Raw genomic sequence first — 23,772 nt, 5'->3', positions numbered from 1 at the left:
CTGTTATCCTTCCCTCTGGGATTTCTGAATGTTGTATGTGCATTCTTAATGTTTTATGCTACAGTGACATGAATAAAAACTGAACTTCTGCTCTCCACACGTCAATACGTTTCTTGACATAACCTCAAAGTGTTCTGTGAAATCATCCCCGTCCCCTCACCTTCTCCCCATCAACAGCCAGACTGCTGACAGTGATGGACACCTGCTGCCATCTGTCTGAGGGGTTGAAGAGGCTGAGGGTGGTCTGCGAGGCGATGCCCACACAGCAGGCGTGAGGGAAGCGCAGCTCCTCTGGGACCACCACCTGGTCTGAGGGTGGGAGCAGAAGAAGGGTCAGCGGAGGGAGAGAGCCACTGCACTGTAATGACAGGTAGGTCTTTACTTCTCATTTCTTCCACCAGTGCCTCTGCACTGTACTGACTGAAGGGTTTCCCCAGCAGACCCAAGTCCTGTTGGCTCTGGTGAGGCATCGAGAGGTGACCACCAATCCTCAGTGGATCCACTGTAGAGCGAGAGGACGAGGAGGAGGGGGAGGACAACAAAAACAAGAAGAATGAGAAGAACATGAACAAAATCAAGAAGAAGAAAGGGAAGACGGAGAGCAAGATGAAGATTTTAAGGAAGTGTTTTCTCTACTATATCTATAGAGAAGTAGGAAGAGAAGACTTGCCTGTGGACGACACAGAGTACAGGCCGTTTCCTCCCACATGATAAGGACCAGGATGTAAAGAAGCTTCCGGTGCCAGATACTGCCGGGCCAGCTGAGGGTTGTAGAGCGACCGTCCAATGAGGAGGGACTGCATGTTTCCCTGAGGTAGGTCCAGGACTCCGGGACACGGGGCCTTGAAGCTGGGGATGGGAACATAGTGGAGTCCCTCTGAGGAGAAAGATGGAGGCACGCTGAGGCCGCCGGCGTACGCCCCTGAGGGCAGCAAGGTCTGCTGGATGTTCAGGTTGCTGCTGTAGCCCGAGTCCACTTTAGTGAGCTGCCTGGCGCCGGGCTGGGAGAGATGCTTGTGGCTCCTGCAGCCTGCAGAGAGCTCGCCGGGGCAGTGGCAGTTACACTCGCTCAGAGCAGAGCCGCTCCGGGGCGGCTCGGGGCTTTTGCCCGTCTGGCCAGGGAGAGGGTCCAGACTCTTGGAGTGCTGCGGCTGAGCCTGATCCAGGTTTTTAGGCGAGTCGAGAGCATCCAGGTTCGGAGGAGCATCCGAATCTGCAGGCGGGGTCGGACTGAATCTGATGATGGTTGTGCTCAGAGCCATGGTGCAGTCATTCTATGGATGCAGAGACAAACTTTAGGATGATTCCATGATTGTGATTGAAACATTTCTTTTTCAATTCAGTTTCATCTCACTGCATTTGAAGAACTTTAAAATAGTACTGAAGGTTTGCATTGAATTGACACTAATGATTCATTTCTATGCACAAAAAAACTACTTAATAAAGTTGAGAAGATCACTACAGGTAAAACAGAGCGATGTAAAATAAGCCAAAGTCATCAAAACATTGAAGGAAGAGTCAGTTAACGAGTTGTAACCCGACTGAACTAAAGTGTGAGAGACAATCTGGTCTTGACTGATCTGTTCAGAAACACGTTGGATTTGTGCATTCCTCAAAGTTGGACATGATTTGGATTTTTCACGACATCCAACAAATCAAAATCGTGTGTGTTCAAGCCTTTTAAAAAAAAAAAAAAAAAAACACTCATCATATTTCAAATCCTCAACTGGAGTGCTTTGAAAACATTGACAGAGGTGCACTTCACCTTCAAATTATCAAGCTGTGAGGAACAGTAAATTCCATTTACAAACATAAGTATCTCTAAGCTGTCACTAGCCGTGAGCCAGTTGGTTTATTTTGCGCCACACAGACCGACTTCAAGATGGTTAATTCCATGCAACAATAGCAAAAGCACCTTCTGTGTCTCCGCCGTCGGCGCGGCCCTGCCATCGTTCATGGAGATGAATGTGAGCCGGCTGAGGCTGGGGCTGGAGCAGTGAGACTCTGGGGAAAAGTCCAGACCCGGACGCCTGTCCGCCACACCGCCAGTGGACGGAGGAGAGCACAGGCTGCGAGGACAAGAGAACAGGGATGAACGGCAGAGCTGTGGCTACAACTCAAATCAGTGACGACAGAAGAGGATCAGGCTTTTTAACAAGAACACAGTTTTCAACCTCCTGATGACATCAATATCTATCAGAATTACACAGATCTGATGTATAAAAACATACAGTACCCGTCTGCACTGGGAATGGAGATCTGACTGGGAGAGGAGTGGGTGAGAGGAGAGGTGGACGGTCGGAAGTTACACTGCGTCTCCTCCACACACGGCGCAGAAGCAGCTCTGGGCAACTCTACAAGACAAAGTTAGGACCCAGGGTCATGATCTTTGTCGATTATCTCACTTACTGCTACAACAGTGCCAGAACAAGAGCAATCACAGATTTCTGACGTCCGCCGAAGGTTACCACATCCATCAGTGGTAAAGATTTGGTGAAAATGGGTCTTGTAGTCCTAAAAGGCTTATGAAATTAAATCCGGCTCCAGATCACCTCCAGAATTTAATGGAATCTTCTATTGTCTAATATCTATCTTTGGTGAAGATTTTGACAGAATCCGTGCAGTAGTTTGCGTGTAATCTTGCGAACAGACATACAGAGAGAAAAACAAATGTACACCGATGAGTGTATTACGTCCTTGACAGAAGTAATAACCTCTACCGTGAATTTGAACTTTACAGATTTTCTTTGCTGTGGTGCAGAGTATACTGGAAGAAAATGTCTATTTTTGCAACTACTACAGAAAATTACTATAATATCAATATAAAGTCACTTTTAATAAAACCTGGTGCAAAATACTGTCAAATCTATGTTTTCTTTAAAAATCTTTACAATGTTCTTGGTGGTTTGGTTTGGTTGGACTGGAGCCTCTTTGCCGACGGGCCTTATGTTTGACACCCCTCTCTTAAAGCTGCATGTGTCTGGTCCTCACTCACCGGATGCAGGATCTGATGTTGAGTCGCGATTCTCTAAGCTTTGAGTCGTGTGTGTTATTGGTGGTTTCCTCTTTGGAGACTGGACGGCGCTGTCCTGATGCCGAGACGGAGAAAACCCTTTAACAGATGTCCCGGATTCCGCAGACACTCGATGCGAAGATGCAGAGGTTTTGGTCACGTTTTGAGTTTCTTGAGTCCTTTGTGGTTTGAGCCCGTTCTCCACGCGAGTTCCACCCATAGAACTGGAAGCAGTGGGATCAGAAGCTGTAGATGAGCCCACGGATCTTCTGAAAGACGTCTGAGGACGAGGAATCGAGCTCCTTTTAGAGTCGGTCCCATTAGGTGGTGACAGCAGTTCGGAATTTGCTCCTTCAGATGAACTTTTCATCTCTGTGGTTCCACTTTTCCATTCAGTTTTTGCCCCTGCGGCAACCCGCTGATGCCGACTCTCCGCTGGCTGAGCGGAGCTGCTCTGATTCTCAGGATCTGATGCCTGAAAGTTCCTCTTGGAGCTGCTCAGACTCTCAGCCCAGCCTGTCAGGTCGAACGTCGTGTGAGCAACGGAGGCGTCGCTGCTGCCCGACATGTCGGCCTTCCTCAAGTATTTCTCGATGTCGACGGCACTCAGCTCGCCAATACAGGCGGTTTTCTGCAGAGCTGCACTCTGATCCGCGTCAAGGAGGATCTGTGTGGAGAACAAATCATGCTTTTTATTCTCAACCCCTCATTTTGAAACAGAACCCATTTCCACTCGCGAAAAGCTTCTTCAACACCCTATGAAATAAACTAAGTAGAGTTTCTTAGACGTGTGGGTAACAGATTGAAGTGATGGTTGTGATACAAAGTCAGAGCTGCTGTTGGTGTGAAGTAGACACTGCAGGATACAGAATTATTGGCCAACAAGAAGGAAATTATGGATAACAAATTTAGCAATTTAATACAAGAAGTAAGACGTGGAGAAATAGCCGTGAAAAATATAGTTTATGCTTTTGATGTTAAAATGAAATCGCCAAACTAGTGATGGGGAAGTCTAACTAATTGTCAGTGCCACAAAAATTACATCATATTACTTTAGGGATAATGGCTGTAAGAAAATATTTTGATTTCATAATGTAGTTTAGATAGTTACAGTGTAAACTTAAACCAAACTAATCATACTTTATCCTCCTGGGGAAAATCCTAATTGTTCATTGAGCAATCCCATTTCTAGAATGCAGGCCTGCGGAGACATCAGGGCACTCCGGGGAGCTGATGAGGTCAAGGCTCTAGCTCAGTGGTGACCGGTCCGCTGAGGGAATTCAACTTGCAAACTTCCGATCCCAAGTCCACTTCTCTAACCTCTAGGTCACCAATGTACGTATGTACGGTCAGCCTGCAGACCAGAACCGGCCGGACAGAGCTCAATCCGGCCCACAAGATGAAATTTGCCAATAGTGACTAATTGTGACCTTAACCACAAAATATTGATTTGACCACCCTTTTTGTGTCGAGTGGTGAGTCTGTTCAGGATTACTACACAGATGTCGAAATGTGTCACATTAAATCTCATTTCATGTTATTCTGATCATAATATGAACTAGTCTGCTGTATTTTTGAGTTCCAGCTTCATGTGGCAAAACGTTTTACACCTTTGAAGAAGTAAATCGTTGATCTGTAAGTTGCAAAGCACATGAGGGGAACTTGGGCATCATATTGCCGAAATTACAGTTCTTTTATCAAAATTTCAGGTTTTGTAAGACTTGTTGATGATATATTGACACTTTTCTGGACTAAAACCAAAGAGAGTTTTAGAGTTTGAGTCATTTAAACAGTGTACTGCCAATATTTACTGGTTGAGCCAACGTGAGATCAAATTGTGCTGAATGTGATGTAAAATGAGTTTCATCCTTCTGTTCTAGAAAACTCATTTAAACAAGCCCTGAATGTTGCTGGAGGAGGTGTGACTCAGTTAATCTCGTAGGTCATCCTCCACTTCCCATCCACTTTGTCCATGTCTTCACGTGTCCCCCATACGATACGCATTTTCAAATAGTCAAACAAATGTGCCTCACTCCAAGTTGTTAAAGACACCATCAAGCTCCAGACTAAAGTCTTACACGTTGAGCTGGTGCGGCTTCCTCTGTGCTGCTCACAGCGGCACTGCTGGAGTGCGTTCGATTCTTCGCCTGGCTCCTTTTGGACAGCTCCACGATCATGGCGGCCAGCTGTGACGGGTCGGTGCTGATGGACGCGTCGGCGATTGCTGAAGCGATGGTGCTGATGCTGAGCATCAGGTGGCTGCTGTTGGTGTCGGGAGATGCGCAGCTTTGATTGCTCACACTCGACTCCGAGCTGTTTTCAGACGCCACGGCGCCGCCGGCGTGCTCCTGCAGAGGAAAGGGGACTTAGATGGAGAGGATCATGTGGAGAGATTCATACGTCTGCTAGATTCCGAGTTTACCTCTTGATCACACGATCCAGGATGAGCGTCTCCTTTTGGTGGCATCCTCTCACCTGGAGCTTCCAGTGTTTTGTCCAGGTCCTCTGCAAGGGTGTGATCATGAGCAGTCAGGAATAAGTGAGAGTGACGACACCGTCCAGGTTTACGATGGTAAAGATTTGTGTCCATCAAGAAAAGGTTTTGGGAGTCACTGCTGTGAAATCACATCTCCAGCATCAACACACCTGGGTTCAGAGTTTTGTCTCCTTCACTGACGTCCACCGTCACATTGAGAGGAAGCCCGTCTCGACTGGAGAACTCCGAGGGGTGAATCAGGGCGAACGGTTCCCTCTTCTCCGGAGAAGTGATGAGATAACCAAATGACGGCTAGAAAAACAAAAATAATCCAAATCAAATAGTTTACTTCAACGGATAGAAAATACAAACACCAACATGTCTGTTGGCGAATGGCATGATATCGCCTACAGAAGCTTTGTGAGAATCACTTTCTCTTCAGAAAGTGATATTTGAAAACATCTGGGAGAACTGGAAAAGTCATATTTTACCAAAACAACCAGCATTCTTTTCTTTTTTGTTGTGGTTGTATTTCCTATTTCGATATTTTTTTTAAAAATTGCTTTATTTGTCAAGTATGCATTGTAAAAGTCTCATATTTTCTCTCATATAATGTAACGCACCCTGTGCTCTGTGGGGTATGTTGTGCATTTGTTTTACTCTTTAAAAGAAAAAAAGCAAGAACGATTACGTCTATGTCGGTATTTTAAGATGAAAGCTTCGAATTTGTTGTGAAGTGGTTCCAAATAAGGAAAAGAAAAAAACAACATACAAACATCAGCCAATACTGCTGGCTTTAACGGACGAGGAAAAGCATTTGGCTGAAGCCAATCGATTATTTATGTTTATCCTAAAAATTCTGCGACGAACCTAGAATCTCTTCAACTTGCAAACAAAAACCCAAAACAATAAAAGAAAAAACTAAGGAACGTAACATTAGAAAACATAATTAATGATATTCCTTTTCTCTCATCATCAGTCTGAACAGTTTCTCTTGATTATTTTGAATTTTACAGCTTTTTCGGAAGTTAACAGAAGGCTATTATATTCAAGTTCAATACAGAGATCAACTCCCAGAACAGGAACACATCTGAGTCGTATATTCGTTCTCAATTTATGCAACTCTAAAATATACAGTCCACGTTAATGACATTTGCCTTGTCCTAACCTAAACTATCCTGTCATTATGTGGACTCTTTCAGCATCTTTCACAAAATCACCAGTGTTGGTTCATCATATCTGGACTTATGAGGAAATCAACTTGGCAGGAAGTCCTTACTGACCCGTTTAACTGCATCCACATCATCCATTCTGCCCAAACAGCCCAAAGCTTCAGAGCGCTGACTGAAAAACTCTCCGAGGGAAAGCCGCAGGTAGCTCTCGTCTCCTTGCTGGAACTCTGAGGAGACCTGGGAGGTCCGCATGAGGACGTGGCCGACAGCGGGGACCTTCCAGGAGGTGTCCACCTGACAGCTGCTGCTCTCTGCTGCTGCTGCTGCTGCTGGTGGTGACGGTGGCTGGATCTGCTCCTCCTGCAAACAAACAGAATCTTCGCATTAACGACAGGACTACTGCCCACAAGTCAAGCACAGAGATCATGATCGCCCTCTGGTGGTTAGTTGCAGAACACAAAGGGCCCTTTGACATCTGGCATTAGCCCACGTTTCAGGTAGTGCTGTCAAAATTAACGCGTTAATTGTGGCGATTAATTTAAAACGTTTAAAAAAAATTTACGCAGTTTTGTTTACTTCCGGGTTGTTTTTTTTTACTCTAACTTTTGTCACATGAGCAGCCGGTGCAGCCACATTGAGCCACACAGCTGCAACATACCTCGTAATGATGAGGGACAGATTATTAGAGAGAAAGTTTCACTTTTAAAAAGTTGCCTGATGGCTTGTTGGAGAAAGTGAAAGTCGTAAGTAACTTAGTAATGAAACGACCACAGAAATAATTCTGCGCAGCTGAACAGCAGGTTGCCATGTTGGCTGACCAGTAGCTCACTAACTCCTAAAGCTGGAGGAGAGACTGGGATCTTGCGGGTAAATTATTAATTTCTCCTTCCTTCCTCTCCTATGTATGTGTGTGTGGGTGTCATTTCTTTTTGTATTAGTGGATTTCACAGTATATTATTGCAACTTAGTTAATGTAATAAGTTTACAACTTTTTTCCATAAATATTTAAATTCTCAAAGTGTTGGACCTGCACTTCAACAATTAAGTCTGGGTTCTGTTATGTTATTTCTGTTTGTGGATATTTTTGTATTTGCCTAAATAGGGGAGAAACAGTTCATCCACAGCAAAAAAGCAAGTACTGTATTTGAATATACGTGTATTCTATAAATATACTAAAAATACTTATACATGTGTTGAGTCTACATTAATTCCAAGATTTTTCCATAAATCAATATAGGTTACAAGCTTCAGTCTTAAGTAGAAAAAATATGATTAATTGCAATCAATTACAGAAAATTGTGCAGTTAATTAGTACTTTTTTTTTTTTTTTTTTTTTTTTAAAATCGATTGACAGCACTAGCTTCAGATGATCAGATCACATGTGGCCAGCCCTGATGCAGACTGTTTACACTCGTCTGTATCATGCGTTTCGAGCCAACCAATCGAGATCAGATTGCATCACCACTTCTACGTCACTTCTGCTAAAAGGTCAAAGGGCCCAGTGCCTAGTTATTCCGTCCACCGACATGGCGTGGTTTGGCTTCATCACACAAAACACACGTTAACACCAGGTTTATGATCCTGATCCAGGAACTTCTTCACAATACAGCCACATATTCAGTCATGCAGTTCATTTAGTCGAACCTTACACTTCGGAGTCAACAACATAGAAACGTGTCAGATTTAGAGAGAAACCTCTGACAGGGAGAACATACCTGCATGAACTGATGCTCCTTCTCAAACTCCTCCTGATCCTTCACTATTCTTACCATAGCATCACCTGCAAATAACACGTCAACAGTCAAAACTCCAACAGGAAATATTGACCTGTTGTATATAAACAGCATCAACATATTGTGGCATTTCAAACAGACCAACTTAAAAATGAGAGGTTGGGCATTGTTAAGATTTTAACAAATAAATAACCATCAGGTCACATTAAGAAGGGGAATCATTCCCATCAGAATGTATGCTTTCAATGCTTGTGAGAGAGCTTCTGAAATCAGAATTTACTTCACATGAACGTGACCGATGGGTTCTTAACATAGTTCTACCAGCCAGCTGAAGTCTTGGTTTAAGAACAGTCAAACATGAACAATCAGAAAAGCTGCTTCACAGTAAATTAGGTTCCATTCTTTCAAGTTTATCATTTGTGTAAGACTACATTCTCTTGTTTAAAGAAAAAATTCACTAGTTTTAGGCCAAGTCTGGCTTATTTTCAGCCTTTGACTGACTTGACAGGAACAGTTTTCCCCTCAATCGACAGAAACAGCCGCCAACCGCTCACGTACATTTTGGTCTTGTCCAAAACTGAACTGTTTCTGACGATCAGTATTTTAAACAGTTTCAGACACTGTAGCATTACACATAAAACCTTGTGCTCTTATCATGGTATTCAGAGAAGCTGCACAGGACAGGAACATCAATCACCAAGCAAGAGATATGAGAGCTGTTGCATCTCTTTTAGCCAGACGGCTGCTTAAATGGAAGGAAAAACTTCCACCAACCTTTCAACAATGGACCAAAGATCTGATGGATCATCTGACATGACTTGGAGAAAACTTCCCTCCAAACTGCTCGGAAATGTCATGTTTCATGGAAACCTTGATTTAATCTTTTTAACTTTTATAGAAAAAATTAACGCCATTGTCATTGTCGTTCTGTGATAATGAGCCCATGTTACTGCCTGCATATATAGTCATTACAACTCCTTTGCCTTTAGTTGTTTAATTTCACATCCTATCATTTGTCATATTTTCTTCCATTTCTTTCCTCTTATACAAATACCCTAAGTTTGTTTTTGCCACATGAAGTTTATTTGTATGTATATGTAATTTTCTTAAAATGTTCGATCAATGACTGGTACAGAAATGCTGTTGCAGGGATGTTGGAGCAAAACATGGAAGTTTGCTTTGTATCTGTAGAATAAGTTCGGAAGCACTGGACATTGTAAGTTTTTCAAAAAATGTATAAATAATTATTTTTTTTGTCAAAATCCATTTTAAATTCCAGACTTACTGGCAGGAACAAAGTCTTCTGTCTGAAACTGTCCAGCAGTCTCTGCTGTCTTCCCGTCCACCTCCTTCTCAAAGGAGGAGTAATACGCCAGGTCTGTCACCCATTGGCCTTCTTCATTCTGGTACACCACGCCGTGAGAGGCCTTGGCACCTGGAGAAACCAAACACACCCAATGTTGCTTCAATCGGAGAAACATTCCATTACTTCAGTGATGAAAGCCTCAGACAGGCGGCGAACCTTGTTCAAACTCCAGCTCCATGTTGTCTGGACAGTGATTCCACTCGTCGTCCGAGTCGCCCGGCTCCTGGTTGAAGCTCTGAGAGAAATACTTTGCGTCCAGAGAAGTGGACAGGACGTTGTTTTCCTCCTCGCTGGCGGCGTCCGAGGCCTCGGCGGCCGTCACGTTACCGCAGGGTCCCCCTCTCAGGGCCAGGGAGGGCCTGGACCCGTCAGGTTCATCCACTCCGTCATCACTCTCCTCCGCCGCGTTGTCGTCGCAGTGAGGGAGCAACTGAGGAGAGCAGCTGGTGAAGCTCTTGTAGCACTTGTTAAAGATTGATCAAACTGTTGAGCTGTGTACCTGGGACAGGTGGAAGCTGCCTTGAAGGTGAGACGCAGTCAGGTTTGTTGCATCCAGAGGCTTCCTCAGTCCCGTCCCGTTCCTCAGGTAGATCGAGTCCAATAACTGGTCGGCTGCAGTAGCGGAGTCTGTGCCCTCCATGGCATCCTGCCATTAACATCAACGACACAAAGAAACCACTGAAGAGCTCAACAGGACTCACTGAACTAAAATGTGTTTGACACAGATCGAATTTGTGAAACAAACAATTTTTTACATCCTAATGAATTCTTTTTTCAACAGACATCCAATAGTGTTGAATAGACCATTGATCAAACTCCATGAGGATACCTAGAGAGCTTCCTCACAATTAACAAAAAGAGACAGCGCAACAAGGCACATCTTTAAATTCATGTTCGTTACCCTGCAGATTAACAGGAGATTATAGAGTACAGTCTGATGAAGACGCTGCTTCACTGGTCAGCTTTCAGTTGGATCACTCACCAGAGCCTCCTGTCGGTCTAACACCATGCTCCAGTTGACTGGAGAGAGTCTCTGAGAGCCGCCCGGTGCGGCTTCACCCGTTCCGACAGGACCAACTCGGTCCCCCATCTGGAAAACCAACAGAGAAACAAGTTACTGTGAGTTCTGGGTTTAATTAGTGAAGATTTTGCACTGTATTGTAGCAGGGATCACTTTCAGTCCAGGCAGATAGATTTTGCTGTAGATCCACTCTGACCTCTGTATGTCGAGAGAAGCTGCTCCTTCCTGGTCCCAACAAACTGTTCTCATCGCCGTCCTCTTCTTCTCCAACAGCACTACTACCCACAATCCCCAGCCCGCGCAGGGCGTCATATGTAGTCTGGACGTTAGTAGGTGGAAGAGGGATGGTTGAAACTCCTCCATCATTTCCACTTTCCTCACTGCCGCTGCTTCCGTCTCCTCCTCCTCCGTCTCCTGGAAGTCGCACCAAACAGGAGGTCAGCGACCAAGTGGGGAAGGTACAATAACGGCAACAAGATGGATGAAAACTCCACCTGAAACAGGAGAGCTGATGACTTGTCCTTCAGCAGATCGCCGGTGTTCGATCCCGGAGCGGGACGGACCGGCGCGGCCACCCGGGTCCTCGTCATCGGAGCTGCCTCCTTCCAGGCCCGGACGGAAGCTGGGTCTGTTACTTTCTCCCACCTGTGGACGTTCACGAGGAGAAATGTGGTGAAGGAGCCTGGAGCTGGACGTCTGAGGCCTGAAGTGATGTTGGGAGTCTGACCAGCTGTCTGGACGTGCTCGGCAGCAGCCGAGCTCTGGTGGAGCTGCTGCTCCTCCTGACGGACTCCAGCTCGTCCTCCGTGTCCTCGTCGCTGGCAGGACACGAGTCCATCCCGGTGGCTGCCAGGCGCACGTCGGGCATCTGGAAGTCCTCCTGAAGGCACGACGCGCACACAAAACAACACCATGAAAAGAATTGTAGAAACAAAAGGAGTCATCATCGTTTGGCTGCAGTCATGTGCTCACCTGGTCATACTGATCCAGGAACTGGTGTCTGTACTGCTCAGGTTCTGTTGAACTCGGGCTGGACAGATCAGCAGCAGACACTCCCTATACAAGATGCACATTAATGAGGACTCAACAGTAAAGTGGTTCAAATCAGGTCTTCCTCAAATTAGTCAAATGTGAACAACTGTATGAACAACTCTCTCAAAATCATGGGTGTCAAACATAAGGCCCATGGGCCAAAATTGACCAGCGAGAGGCTCCAATCCAGTTAAACCACCAATGGTAAGACATTCCAAAGAAAAGGGATTTTTTTTTGGGACAGATTTGTTAGGAGTAGTGGACAGAACACAACACTGAAACCTGAGCTGAGATATCGGTGATGCTGCCATTAAAGCGAGCGGCCTGGTTTTTAATCAAACTGGCCTCAAAGCCTCGCCGTCAGGGTGAGCTTGTAAAAACTTGCATAATGCAACAACTATAAGAGAAGTTGTTTGGACATTTCACTACATTTGTACCAGAAGATTTCATTAAAATTGGCTTTATGTTAAGATTGCAGTCATTTGCTGTCATAATTGTGGATAATAGACATTTTTCACACGTATATTCTGCACCACAAGAAAGAAAAACTTCAAAGTTTAAATTTAATGGATATTATAGCACTATTTTATTGGTCGTTTTTTTTTTTTTTTTTTTAAATGTAAGCGGTGTTAAAAAAAACAACAAAACCCTGATCACAGTTCAAACATGTTAACATAGAGGTTTGAAAATCAGAGACCTGAGGCAGTCGAAAGCAGCATTAACATTTAAAGTTAAAGAGTCTTACAGTAGGAATCTCCTGGCCCTCCACTCGGCCCCTCTGCATGGCGGGAGGCACCAGCTTATTGAAGTACAGCTCCAGTTCGTCATCCGGCAGGTTGTTCAAGTCGATCTCGTCATCTGGCAAACAAACACAAATATATTAGCACGACTCCGTCAAGCAACACCTTAGCTGCCATCTCAACAAACACCAAGGTTGCGGTTGATGTTTGGCAGCGTCATACCGGTGACGTCGCTGCTCATGCTGTCCATGCACACGAGCTTCTCGTTGGCCAGGAAGCTGGAGTTGCTGCCACTGAAGTGGTCGCTGTCGAGCCCTTCGCTCTGCATGTGGTCATACTCAGCCAGAGGCAGAGCCGGAGCCTGGACACAGCGAGACAGACGAGAACGTCAAGGCCGACACGGAACGTGTGCGGGCAATAAAAACAAGCAAGGAAAAGGATTTATTTGCAGCATTTACATTTTTTTACTTGTGAAAAGCAATTTAACATTAGCTTTTGTTTATAAAAGAACGCATGAATAAAATATCAGTCAAGCACCGAAGAAGCTTTAAACTACCCAAATGAACAAAGGTTGCAATGGTGACCAAGGTAAATACTTTGATCAAATACAGTATTAAAATTCACAGAGAACTAAAAGGAATTACTTTTTTTTTTTGTCTTTAAAACTGGAACATTTCTGTCTAAACTCAGACTCCTGTTGCCAGAGTTGAATCTAACTGTGATACTGTGTGTTTGTGCCTGGAGGCCAAAATGTGAACACAGAATTTCATATTTTCAAATATCTTAGACTCACTTTGAATTACAATCAATGAAAAGCTGAATAATACATTTATATTGCAGCGTTTATGCAAAAAACTCAGCTCAAAGACAAGAAGTGGATTCAATCTTATAAAAAGGTGAGAAATATTAGGTTGGACGTTGCTTAAAAACTAATAAAATGAGAAGGATAATTAAAATTTGACTAAAACAAAACATTCAGAACACTGAATGAATCTCTATTATTCACAATAAAAAAAACGGTTGAAGCTGCTTTGTAAAACCATTAACAGGGCCAGGAGAAAATAAATCCCCCAGTTTGTTGTATAATTAGGGAAATTATATATGCCACGACATGGATGACAGAGAAAGCAGCTTTGTTTTTCTTTTTTATGTTTCATTATCAGAATATTGATTAAAATGAGCAGGAGGTGATGAAAGGCTAATTCTGGTTGAAAGTGACAATTACTGGTGGCAATCGAGAAGATATATAAACACAAGAATAAAATTAGGGAAATTACATATGCCACGACATGGATGACAGAGAATCTGACTGACTGTTTAGCACGATTAATATATATATATATATATATATATATATATTAATAATCAGTCTATAGAGAAAATGCGGTACCTTCGTGTCCGTGACATCTTTATGTCCAAACTGTGCAAATGTCAGCAGTCCCGTTGACAGATCTAAAAAGAAAGAAAAAATTACTCCATCAGCATCGCTGTCAAATCAACGTGTCCACATTCAAACTATTTCATATTTCTCTTCATTAATATCAATTATACACACTCACCCAAAACAGGCACTCATGAGATTAAGGCTCATTCGCACCATCAGTACAAATTAATCCGCACGCTAAAAAGGGATATATTGTGTGTAGAGGTGGGTTCAGATTTATTTCTATATGGTTGACATTTCTAATAAGCAGGTTAAGTTTCACTCTGTCATTAAGCGTTTTACAACATTTGACAAAACATTAGGTTCACTAAGTTAAACCAAAGAGAAGCTGCCCCCCGAGTCCTCAAATGAACATATTCACCTGTCGCCAGCTCAGAGGGCCGGCCGCAGACCGAGCCCGTCTGTGTGGGAGGGAGACCCAGCATGGAGCTGCTGTTTCTGGAGGCGCTCTCCTCCAGATTAATCTTCAGCAGCATGTCTGAGAGGCGGTGGGCCGCGATGAAGTCGTCTGCATTGTCCCTGTAACGCAAACAACCACGACATGTCATCCCATGTCAAAGGTCGATCACCTATACGTCACATGATGCTCCGACACTCCAACAAAGAGAAGCTGGAAATGTTCCCCCAAAAAAAAAACCTAGAACAAAAATGTTTTGTCGATCCCACAGAGGGAGGAGGAGCCACGTACAGTCCAGTTTCATCTCCAGTGGGTCGGATAGGTCAGATAGTGTAACAATAACCGTTAAAAAATAAACAATTACGATTAAAAAGGGCGAAAATCTCAAAATGAATCAAATTTTAATAACTTTCAGGTGCAGGTATGCTAAAGCAGCAACTTCATTCAAATTGGTTTGAATGTGGTTGGAATCCTTTTAGAAAAGTCTGGCTGAAGCCAAAAGTTCCCAATTAAACCATTTTCAAAGATCATATCACCAGTGAGTCTGACATTTTCAAGTTTGGAGCAGTGTTCAACTACAACTAGTATGTAATGTGTGCAGTATGTAATGATTGTACACGGGTACACGGGCAAGGAAGAGTATGTGTAAACATTGAAATGTTCTAGTTTTCTGAAATAGTGATGAAACGAGTGCTGGGTGTCAAAGTGTTTAACCCAATAGCAAAAAAACTATATTTTCTAAATATTTAAAGTCTTACAGTGCATGCATTGATTAAAATATAGAAAATACTGGTGGAAAACTCATCAGCCTTTGACAGTCCAGTTTAACAAATGTAAAGGTTTTAGTACCTGTCCAATACAGCCAAGTGGAAGTCCAAATAGAAAAAGAAAATCACAGGGCCACCATCACAGAGCAAAATCAACGATATAAAATTTAAAAGATGAAGCTGTTTTTCCGCATGATAAAGACTTGGTTTCACACGAGTGTGTAAAGCTGAACAAGTTTTTACACTCACAAGTCGTCTTTGAAGCTGAGGGCGAACCTGGGCGGTTCTCCGGCAGGCGGCTGCGGCGTGGCGTCAGCCTCCAGATACGAAGCCTCGACAGGATCTCTGCAGAAGCACACAGGGCCGTTCACACGCACTGTAACCGATTGCAGACGCTCTAAACTGTTATCAATGCTCCAAAATTAGACTCAGCAGTTGCCTGCTGACTCGATGTAAACATCCTCGAGCAAAAATCAGAAAAGAAAGAGCCGCTTCTTTTCAACTAACACTGCAAAGGTGCTGGATTTCAATGCAATGGCAAACAAATCATCAACTCATGAATTAAATCTGAACCACAGTTCATCACATTGCTTTAAAATTCATAGAAAACTATATTTTTCCTAATATAATTAAGTTGTGTGGAAATCTAAAATACAGAAAACAAAAATTTGTGTCAATTTGATGATCTAAGGAATATTTAGTCTGAAGAGTCAGTTCCAAACTGCTGCTGTTTTTCCACATGCGCAAACTTCACTTACAAAACATTTGAAATGGATTCTTTAATCTAAGATCCATTTAATTTACACATCCCATTGATAATAAGGAGCTATGCATGAAGAGATGACATCATGTTCGCATGAACGAACGAGGCTCAGTGAGATGGAGTATTCCAAAGAATCTAACATAATGTGAGCAATTTTAAAAATGCAGCTGTGGCCTGCTTATTTTAATATTTGGAGACATCTAGAGGAGGAGTGAGTTTCATTCAAGGCATCTGGTTTACTCCAACAACTCAAATACATGTGAGGCTCCGCTCACACTGCAGGACTTGATGCTCAATTCAGATTACTTGCTGAGCTCACATTTAAACACGACCTCCATCAGACTGCAGTGTGAACGTTATCCGACCCCAGAGTGACCCGCGTGCGCAGAAGATGTCATGCCGTCACCCCGACTGCGCTGTTCACGGAAGTAAATATGGATGCGACAGTGTTCTGCGCGTGTATATCCATTTTCAAGTGGATGGGCAAAAGGAGCCGAACAAAATGTCGAGGGAAAGAAGGAGACTGAGAAAAAAAGAAGATACAGCACCGCTTCCTCTGGTGCAGATTCGTGAAGTCACATACATGCCACTTGACCGTTCAGACAGCGGTTGCATTGCAAGACATCAGATACATATATACGATTTGGTACCACAATGATCCAGGCCTTGGTCTGGTGTGCAAAATCGGAATTGTGACATTCCCACCGTCACAAAACGGCTTGGACATGGGTCACTTGTTTGCAGAAAAGGGACAGAAATTGGGTCGCGCTTTGCATCAGAGAGTGATGCATGGAGATTTCTTTCCACAAGCATCCACATCTGTCCCAAAGGTGCAAACAGCTGTACACAGCAGCAGCGAGCTCCCACCTGTTGTCGCTCTGGTGTTTAATTTTAGCCACAGTGGAAGCAGCCACTGGCAGCCCGGGGCCTGAACCCAGGCTCACATTCCCCAGGGTGGCCCGGCCGCCGGTGCTGTCCAGAGACCTGCACAGGAAACTGGGGAAGGGTTCATCCTCCAGCCTGTAGAAGCTCTCTGCCATTGTGGAGAGGAGGGGGTGCCAGTGGCTTCAGATCAGGTGAAGAGCATCTGCAATGTTTAGGGGAAAAGAAAGGATTAGCACTGTGAGAACTCAGTACTTCATTTAATCTGCAGCTGTAAAACAGACAAGAGATCCAAGTGTGTACTTTGGCTGATCTCCTCAACAAAACATTGAAACTTCAAACTTTGCTAACTTGGAGAAGCTAACTAGCTACGTGCTAAAAACAAGTGGGTTTGTCTCCATATAAGATGCTTCTCTGTCTTTTATGAATGAATTTAGATGGGAGTGACCCAAATAAACAGTCCAAAAGATTATAAAAGTTGAAGAGTCGTGTGCCCTCGATAAATCGGGTTTTAAGGTGTCGTTTTTTTGACCAGATTAACGTGATAACGAGGAAAAAAACGTTACACGGATTCAACTCACGTTCAACTCTACAAACGGGCTGAAGAGGCGACTTTTTCTTCTCCAGCAGCAACTTCTGTCAGTCCAAAACTGGTGGGAACACGTCCTCCGATGGAGTTAAGTTGTAAAATTACCACCTGGAAGACTTGTGCTTTCCATAGTGACTTAAATCAGTTATATTGAACTAAACGTGAAACAGTTGAGCGAATGCCGCGAGCGCCCAGACGCCACAGGAAGCCCGCCTCAGCGTCATATCACGGGGGCGGGAATTATTCAGATTGCGACACTCTGATTGGTCGACTAAACCTCGAGAGGAGAAATGCTAGGATGTGATTGGCTAGAATTGTTGCCATTCAATTAAAGTTTGGGTCAGTTTCGAGATAAGGCTTCTTGTCATGAATGAAACGCAGAGAAGGATTATTTTTAGACCCCAGAGATTAACAGCATGGTTTTGAGTCTCCGACACTTCAGAAGAGGTTTAGGGCAGCTCAAAAAATGTCATCAAAAACTCAGAGAGTTCTGACATTAATCTGATTCAGAAAAAAAAAAAAAGTCATAATCCTGAGGAGAGAAATCAGAATTATTAATTTGATCTGATTAGGAAAACACCCAGATTTCTGACGTCCAAAAAATTTAATTGTGAGATTGATTTTATAACTCAGAGGTAAAAGGATCACAAATCTAACTTTAATCTTCGGGAAAAAGTCTGAACTCCAGAATTGAGGAACATTTAGGAAAAAGTCAGAATGTGAGGGAGGAAAAGTCTCACTCGATAGGATATTCTGACCCGAATATCCTACGATTAGATGAAAAGGTCCAAACAGTTGAGAAGAAAAAGTGAAATTCTCACTTTGATATGATTAGAAAGAAGTCAGAATCTTGAGGGGGGAAACCTGAACTATAGATTTAATGTGATTAGAAAATGGTCAGAATTCAGAGGGAAAGGATCTGAAATTTGACTTTAATGTGTTTCAGAAAGAAGTCAGAGGTCTGTAAGAACTGTGTCTGACATTGAGGTCATGATTTGTAGGGAAAAGTCATTCTGACTTATATCTGGTTTAGTAAAAACTCAGTTCTCAGAGCACAGACAAACATTATGTTAAAATTCGCCATTTATTTTTGTAAAAATGTAAAATTCATTTTCTCTGTTAAAACCTCATTTACTTATAAAAAAAAAAATCCAGATGAAAAGAATAAACATCAAACTGTAGTCTGAAGTGATGTAACATTTTATGGGTAGCAACGTGGAATGAATGAGTAAAATCACATATTCTAAAAGTACCAAAAACGTAAAGGCACAAAAACAAACAATAAACACAAAGGTTCATTTGTTACAATAAAAATGGTTGATGAGAAGAAAAAAAAGAAGAGTCAGGATTTAATTAATCTCTGTCACAAACCTATGTCCAAGGAGACGTACTAATCTTTATTTGTTTACTCTCACGTGAAGTTATTACTCGTTGCTGAATGACCTGGTCAAAGTGGAATTATGCTTGGTTAAAGGTGAAGGCCTGTAAAAAGGTCTTATTGTATTGTATATGCTGTTCATTTGTTGGGGGGAGGGGGTTCAGAGAAAATGACAATAAACATATTATGAACTAAAAAGCAGCTTAGTTCCATTTTGTTTGTACTCCATTACCCTGAATGTTGATTTCACATTGTTTGTGCCCGTGAGGAGCCTGCGGGCTGCAGCATGAGAGTTAGAGGCCAAACGGTCCACTAATTGTATCATGTGTTCATCCAGAGCAGCTGCAGGAGCGTCTCTCTGAGCCGACAGCTGCCATCACCCACATTCCTGCTTCTGAGTCAGCCCCGACATGAAATCTCATCCTCACAGTCAAAACAAATGTGTTTATTAACTCAAAAAAAAAAAAAAAAAGAAAGCGCAAGGAGACAAACTGTCCAGGTCCCTGCTTCATATTCTCACATGATTCTGAGCTGATCTCTCGCACAAAGGCTTTTATATTCCCGAACATGAGCAGGCCAGAATAAGCAGGGATTCAGAGATCTGCTCTGTGACACATGAGCGGGACAAATGTTCATACCGAACGAGCTGCGGGTCATGTCATCCTCCTCGCCGGTTCCCAACCCTCCCCCCCCCCCCCCCCCCCCCCCCCCCCCACCCCGGGGGCTCCCCCAGATTGTTTCTCAGAAAGTCTTTGGACCTGCTCTCTGATCTCCGTTGGCCAAACACAGACGTCAAACATCCGAGTGGACAAAACTGAGTTCAAAGAGGATCCATAGAAAACGTAATGTTCTAAATGTGCTGCTTCTAATGAATTGATGGGTTCTTAGAGTTGTGACGATCCCTCAGACCCAGACTGAGCTCTGTTAGGAGACGTTACAGACGTGATTGTTCTTCCTTCACGTTGATCCACTGACAGGTTTCATTTCTTTGTATTATTTTATCCTACTAAACTGTGTGGAGCTTGTTTGGGTCGGAATTCATGCCTGAGGACAAAGTGAGAACTCTTCAGTTCAGGCTTCTGGACTCATGTAGGGCTTTCAAGTGAAAACCTCAAAACTTTCCTAGACAACGGCGCTTGAAAAATACAGAAAACACAACTTTTTGAAAATGGCTGCCAAGTTGGAACTATTTAAAAACGCTCGTGCTCTGTTTCTGTGTCGGCCGCGGAAACTCTGCTACTGCACCTACGCATCACGGCCACAGTAAATAGTTCCTCTGCACACGAGTCGATGGACAATAACAATACTTCCTCCAGAGTGTCATGACTCCCAGTCCATATTCTACTAATAACAATCTAACTTGGCCGTCTGTCTATATGAGCGTCTGCGTACTCGCCATTATTAATGTTTATAGTGTTTTGTTGTCGGCACACGTGTGTGTGTGGCTTCAATACAAAGACAACCAACAGCACCCACTTGTGGCCAAACCTGAAAACGACATCATTTTCAGCGTTTCTGCCGTGTACGTCAAAACTGACATCGTTTTCAAAGCGTTGCTGTGTAAACATGAAACAGATTCAATTTTCACCTGAAACATTGTCGCATAGATGTCTTACTGTGGAAACAAAAGACCAGTGGGGACATTTTGTCCTGTACCTTATTGACATCAATGTGGGTCTGAATTCATCAGCGCCCAGTTCATTTAAACTCACTTATTCATACGACTAAGTTCAAAATGAATCTTCAAGAAAATCATCCGGTCCTTAATGTCCAGCAACTCCGTGGTTTTCTTCAGAGATTGCTTTTCTGACTTGAGTCTAGTTATGTTGCGAAGGAAGTATGGGGTCTTAGAGAGGAGGAAGAAGCAATGTTGGACACTTTTCTACCTGTGGAAAGTTAGAACACAAAGGGGGATGTTTCCTTTTCCACTGTGAAACACCAACCGGAGACGAATGTCCCTGTGCTCTGATCCTTACAGACGCAGCATGTCTGTGACAAAAGGCTTGGGGTGCAGTGTGCCAGAAGGGCCTGAGAGCAACCATGTTTAACGTCACTGTATTTGCAATTTCAGTTTCAGTTCTTCCTTTCTGTACAGACACAAACATTGCTGGATTCTCTTGATGTGATGCATGGGTTTGAGTGTTGTTCGTGTACCAGCTTATGATTCGCTGACTGGACACGCTGGACATGGAGTACGTTTAGCACTGTGAACTGAGAAAACATTGAGGCAGTTCTCAGTGACGACTGAGTTTTGTCCAACGTTCTGCCGACTCAGGTGATTACCTGGTTCCAGGACCACACCCTCCCAGTCTGAGGTTGAGGTAGCTCCATCATGTGTGATTACTTGGGAATCAACAAGGTAAAGTGGAGGATTAGTTAAATAGTGGAACCCGTGTCTTGAAGCTTCTTACGCCTGCATGTTTTAACAATGAAGGTTCACGTAAACGAGCCGTTCAATGGTGGACGACAAGCTCCGGTCAAGCTGCAGAAGCTACTGACTCTAGCAGCAGGAGGAGCAGGGCCATGGACCTATAGAACTCGGAGTGAGATAGAAGTCTAAGAGCAGGAGTCTACTTTTAAATTTATATGTGCTCCTTGTCTTCATCTGCGTTTTTGGTGTATTTGGTGAGTCACAGCGCCCCTAAAGGCCTGGCATATGTACTACACGCCCTTAAGCCTCGTGTTGAGCCGTGTTCATAGTGAAGCGGAATGTTTTTGGAGAACGCTGGGGAGAAAAAAAGATCACTTTGGCTCACGTGGACGTGGCCTTTATTGGGCTTGGTCAGGGCTTTGAGTGTGAACTTGTGAAAACATTCAGCAGACGGTGGTTCTGTAGCGGTTAACACGACCACGTCACATCAAGAACATCCCGGTGTGAGTCCAGGCGTCTTTTGTCTGGTTGCATATATGGGTTTCCTCCAGCTACTCCCAATTACTTCAGCAGAAAACATGTTCCAGGTTAGTTGAGTATGATTTGCTCATAGATAATATTCTGTGTGTATCCGGGGCAGTATCTATAATGCAGCATTTTAAACGTGCTGAAGGCTGCAGAAAGATCCTGAAGAGACAGACTGTTACAAAGGACTTTACATTTTGCTGCAGATTCGAGAGCTGAATAAGGTATAAGTGCAAAATTATATGTTGTTAATTTGTTTACAGCATGGGGAGATTTTTTGAAACGTCGCCTTATTTTTTGTACCAGGAAAGAAACAATAAAAATAAACAGTACCTCTTTGTACACAGAGAAAAGTTTTAGTGTTTTCTATATTTAAAGTTCAAGGGCCCGTTTACGCAATGTTTTCAAATGAAAAGGCAAAACTTTTGTTGCATTTAGGAGTCAGTCAGTTTACATGAGAACGGTGCTCAGAGTGACTGAAGACACAACTTTTTGGCAACAGCTCCCAAGGTGGAACTTCTTGACAACGCGCCGAGTCCGTTGCCATGTAAACGGGTGAAAACGCACCTTTCTGGAAACGCTCGGGCTCCATCCAGCATACACTCAAAAAAATCAACTATGCAGTTTTTCAGTTGACATATCAGAAATATGTTTGACTAACATGAGCATATTGAGTTTCTTGTTGTTAAATGGTTCATTCTAATACATGTTGTTCAGATAATATGAATAAATGGGATTCAGTCTACTTAATATGAATAGATGGAAATATGTGACATGATTAAATTACATTAACTCAACAAATTAGTTTTGCGTTTGTGGAAATGACTGAGAATTATTTTTTTCAGTGTACATGGCAGAAAAGCCGATACTGCCCGGGGTGCTGTGTTATTTTCAGTGTTTCTGTTGTTTCCATGTTAACAGACATCGTTTTCACAACGTTGCTGTAAACTCTTGAAACTTTTCTGGAACGAAAACGCAAACACAATGCGTTTTCTCTTGACGGGCACTGTCAATGTACGGAATGCCTAAATCAAACTGGGCTGTCTATCCTCAGACACAAAGAGTTTGAAATCTCTGTTTTTATTAAAACAATTTACAAACAGATTTACTTTTCACATTGTCTCTGTCCTAAAGTTTGAACCACAGAATTAGCTGATTCTCTCAAAAGACATGCAAACTAAATCTTTACACCCCAAATGTATAAAAACTGGAATACTCTACCTGCATGACAATGAATCAAATGTCTTAAAGGAAGTTGTTTGTTAAATGGCCCCTTGTAAATTAATGCCGCTGGTCTTTCTCTGAAATGTGTGTGAAGGGGTACAAGTCGAAAATAGTTTTCTTAAAACAGCACAGTGAATCATACAACTTCCTCAAACCTGCACAGTTTTATATATAAAACCTCAGAAGGTCCCATTGTCTGTCTGGAAATAATGAGTTCTTCCTATGTGTCATAAGCACACACTGATGTTGTCTGATGTGCCTGCAAAAGACAACACATCAATGTTTTCTTGTATGTAATTCTGCTTCCTTCACCATGAAAATGGGATAAAACTTGATAGTTGAATTTTCTGTTCAAATCTATTGTTCTTATCGTTTCCCCTGTAAGCATGGAGGAGAGGAGCCGTAGTGAGATGTTATGAAGCTCAGGTTACTCTGACAGCAGAGTTACATCAGCTAGTGGGAAGAAGATGCTCTATAATCTGGATGTTACTGGAAGAAGGTGCTCTATATTCTGGATGTTACTGGAGGAAGATGCTCTAAAATCTAGAATTCACCGGAGGAAGACGCTCTATAATCTAGATGTTACTGGAGGAAGACGCTCTACAATCTAGGTGTTAGTTGGAGGGAGATGCTCTGTAATCTGGCTGTTAGAGGAGGAAGATGCTCTATAACCTGGATGTTAGTGGAGAATGATGCTCTATAATCAGGTGTTAGTGGAGGACAATGCTCTATAATCAGGATGTTAGTGGGAGGAAGGTGCTCTATAATCTGGATGTTAGTGGGAGGAAGGTGCTCTATAATCTGGATGTTAGTGGGAGGAAGATGCTCTATAATCAGGATGTTAGTGGGAGGAGGGTGCTCTATAATCTGGATGTTAGT

The 23,772-nt window shown here is 43.1% G+C and overlaps 1 protein-coding gene across 1 annotated transcript in view; it reads right to left on the bottom strand.

The window, feature by feature from the left end:
* Nucleotides 1–17,597, bottom strand: part of cep192 (centrosomal protein 192) — a 45,380-nt gene extending 27,783 nt beyond the window's left edge. Inside the window, exons 1-26 of the mRNA XM_080471569.1 lie at nucleotides 17,388–17,597; nucleotides 16,792–17,011; nucleotides 15,411–15,506; nucleotides 14,359–14,516; nucleotides 13,944–14,005; nucleotides 12,776–12,914; nucleotides 12,559–12,671; nucleotides 11,754–11,837; nucleotides 11,509–11,661; nucleotides 11,276–11,426; nucleotides 10,978–11,195; nucleotides 10,743–10,850; nucleotides 10,260–10,406; nucleotides 9,917–10,190; nucleotides 9,680–9,829; nucleotides 8,377–8,441; nucleotides 6,773–7,021; nucleotides 5,660–5,801; nucleotides 5,436–5,518; nucleotides 5,092–5,361; nucleotides 2,996–3,680; nucleotides 2,237–2,354; nucleotides 1,916–2,069; nucleotides 671–1,274; nucleotides 383–502; nucleotides 161–309 (exon numbers count right to left, since the gene is read on the bottom strand). Of these exons, the coding sequence (XP_080327695.1) occupies nucleotides 161–309; nucleotides 383–502; nucleotides 671–1,274; nucleotides 1,916–2,069; nucleotides 2,237–2,354; nucleotides 2,996–3,680; nucleotides 5,092–5,361; nucleotides 5,436–5,518; nucleotides 5,660–5,801; nucleotides 6,773–7,021; nucleotides 8,377–8,441; nucleotides 9,680–9,829; nucleotides 9,917–10,190; nucleotides 10,260–10,406; nucleotides 10,743–10,850; nucleotides 10,978–11,195; nucleotides 11,276–11,426; nucleotides 11,509–11,661; nucleotides 11,754–11,837; nucleotides 12,559–12,671; nucleotides 12,776–12,914; nucleotides 13,944–14,005; nucleotides 14,359–14,516; nucleotides 15,411–15,506; nucleotides 16,792–16,964 (4,665 nt within the window). The 5' untranslated portion in view covers nucleotides 16,965–17,011; nucleotides 17,388–17,597. The remainder of the gene's footprint in view (nucleotides 1–160; nucleotides 310–382; nucleotides 503–670; nucleotides 1,275–1,915; nucleotides 2,070–2,236; nucleotides 2,355–2,995; nucleotides 3,681–5,091; nucleotides 5,362–5,435; nucleotides 5,519–5,659; nucleotides 5,802–6,772; nucleotides 7,022–8,376; nucleotides 8,442–9,679; nucleotides 9,830–9,916; nucleotides 10,191–10,259; nucleotides 10,407–10,742; nucleotides 10,851–10,977; nucleotides 11,196–11,275; nucleotides 11,427–11,508; nucleotides 11,662–11,753; nucleotides 11,838–12,558; nucleotides 12,672–12,775; nucleotides 12,915–13,943; nucleotides 14,006–14,358; nucleotides 14,517–15,410; nucleotides 15,507–16,791; nucleotides 17,012–17,387) is intronic.
* Nucleotides 17,598–23,772: the final 6,175 nt, after the last annotated feature.

Source organism: Lipophrys pholis, assembly GCF_963383615.2.
Source record: "Lipophrys pholis genome assembly, chromosome: 9".
In the NCBI taxonomy this organism is placed as follows: Eukaryota; Metazoa; Chordata; class Actinopteri; order Blenniiformes; family Blenniidae; genus Lipophrys; species Lipophrys pholis.
The sequence above is the reverse complement of the archived record's forward strand: the minus strand, read 5'-3'. Positions and strand labels throughout refer to the sequence as shown.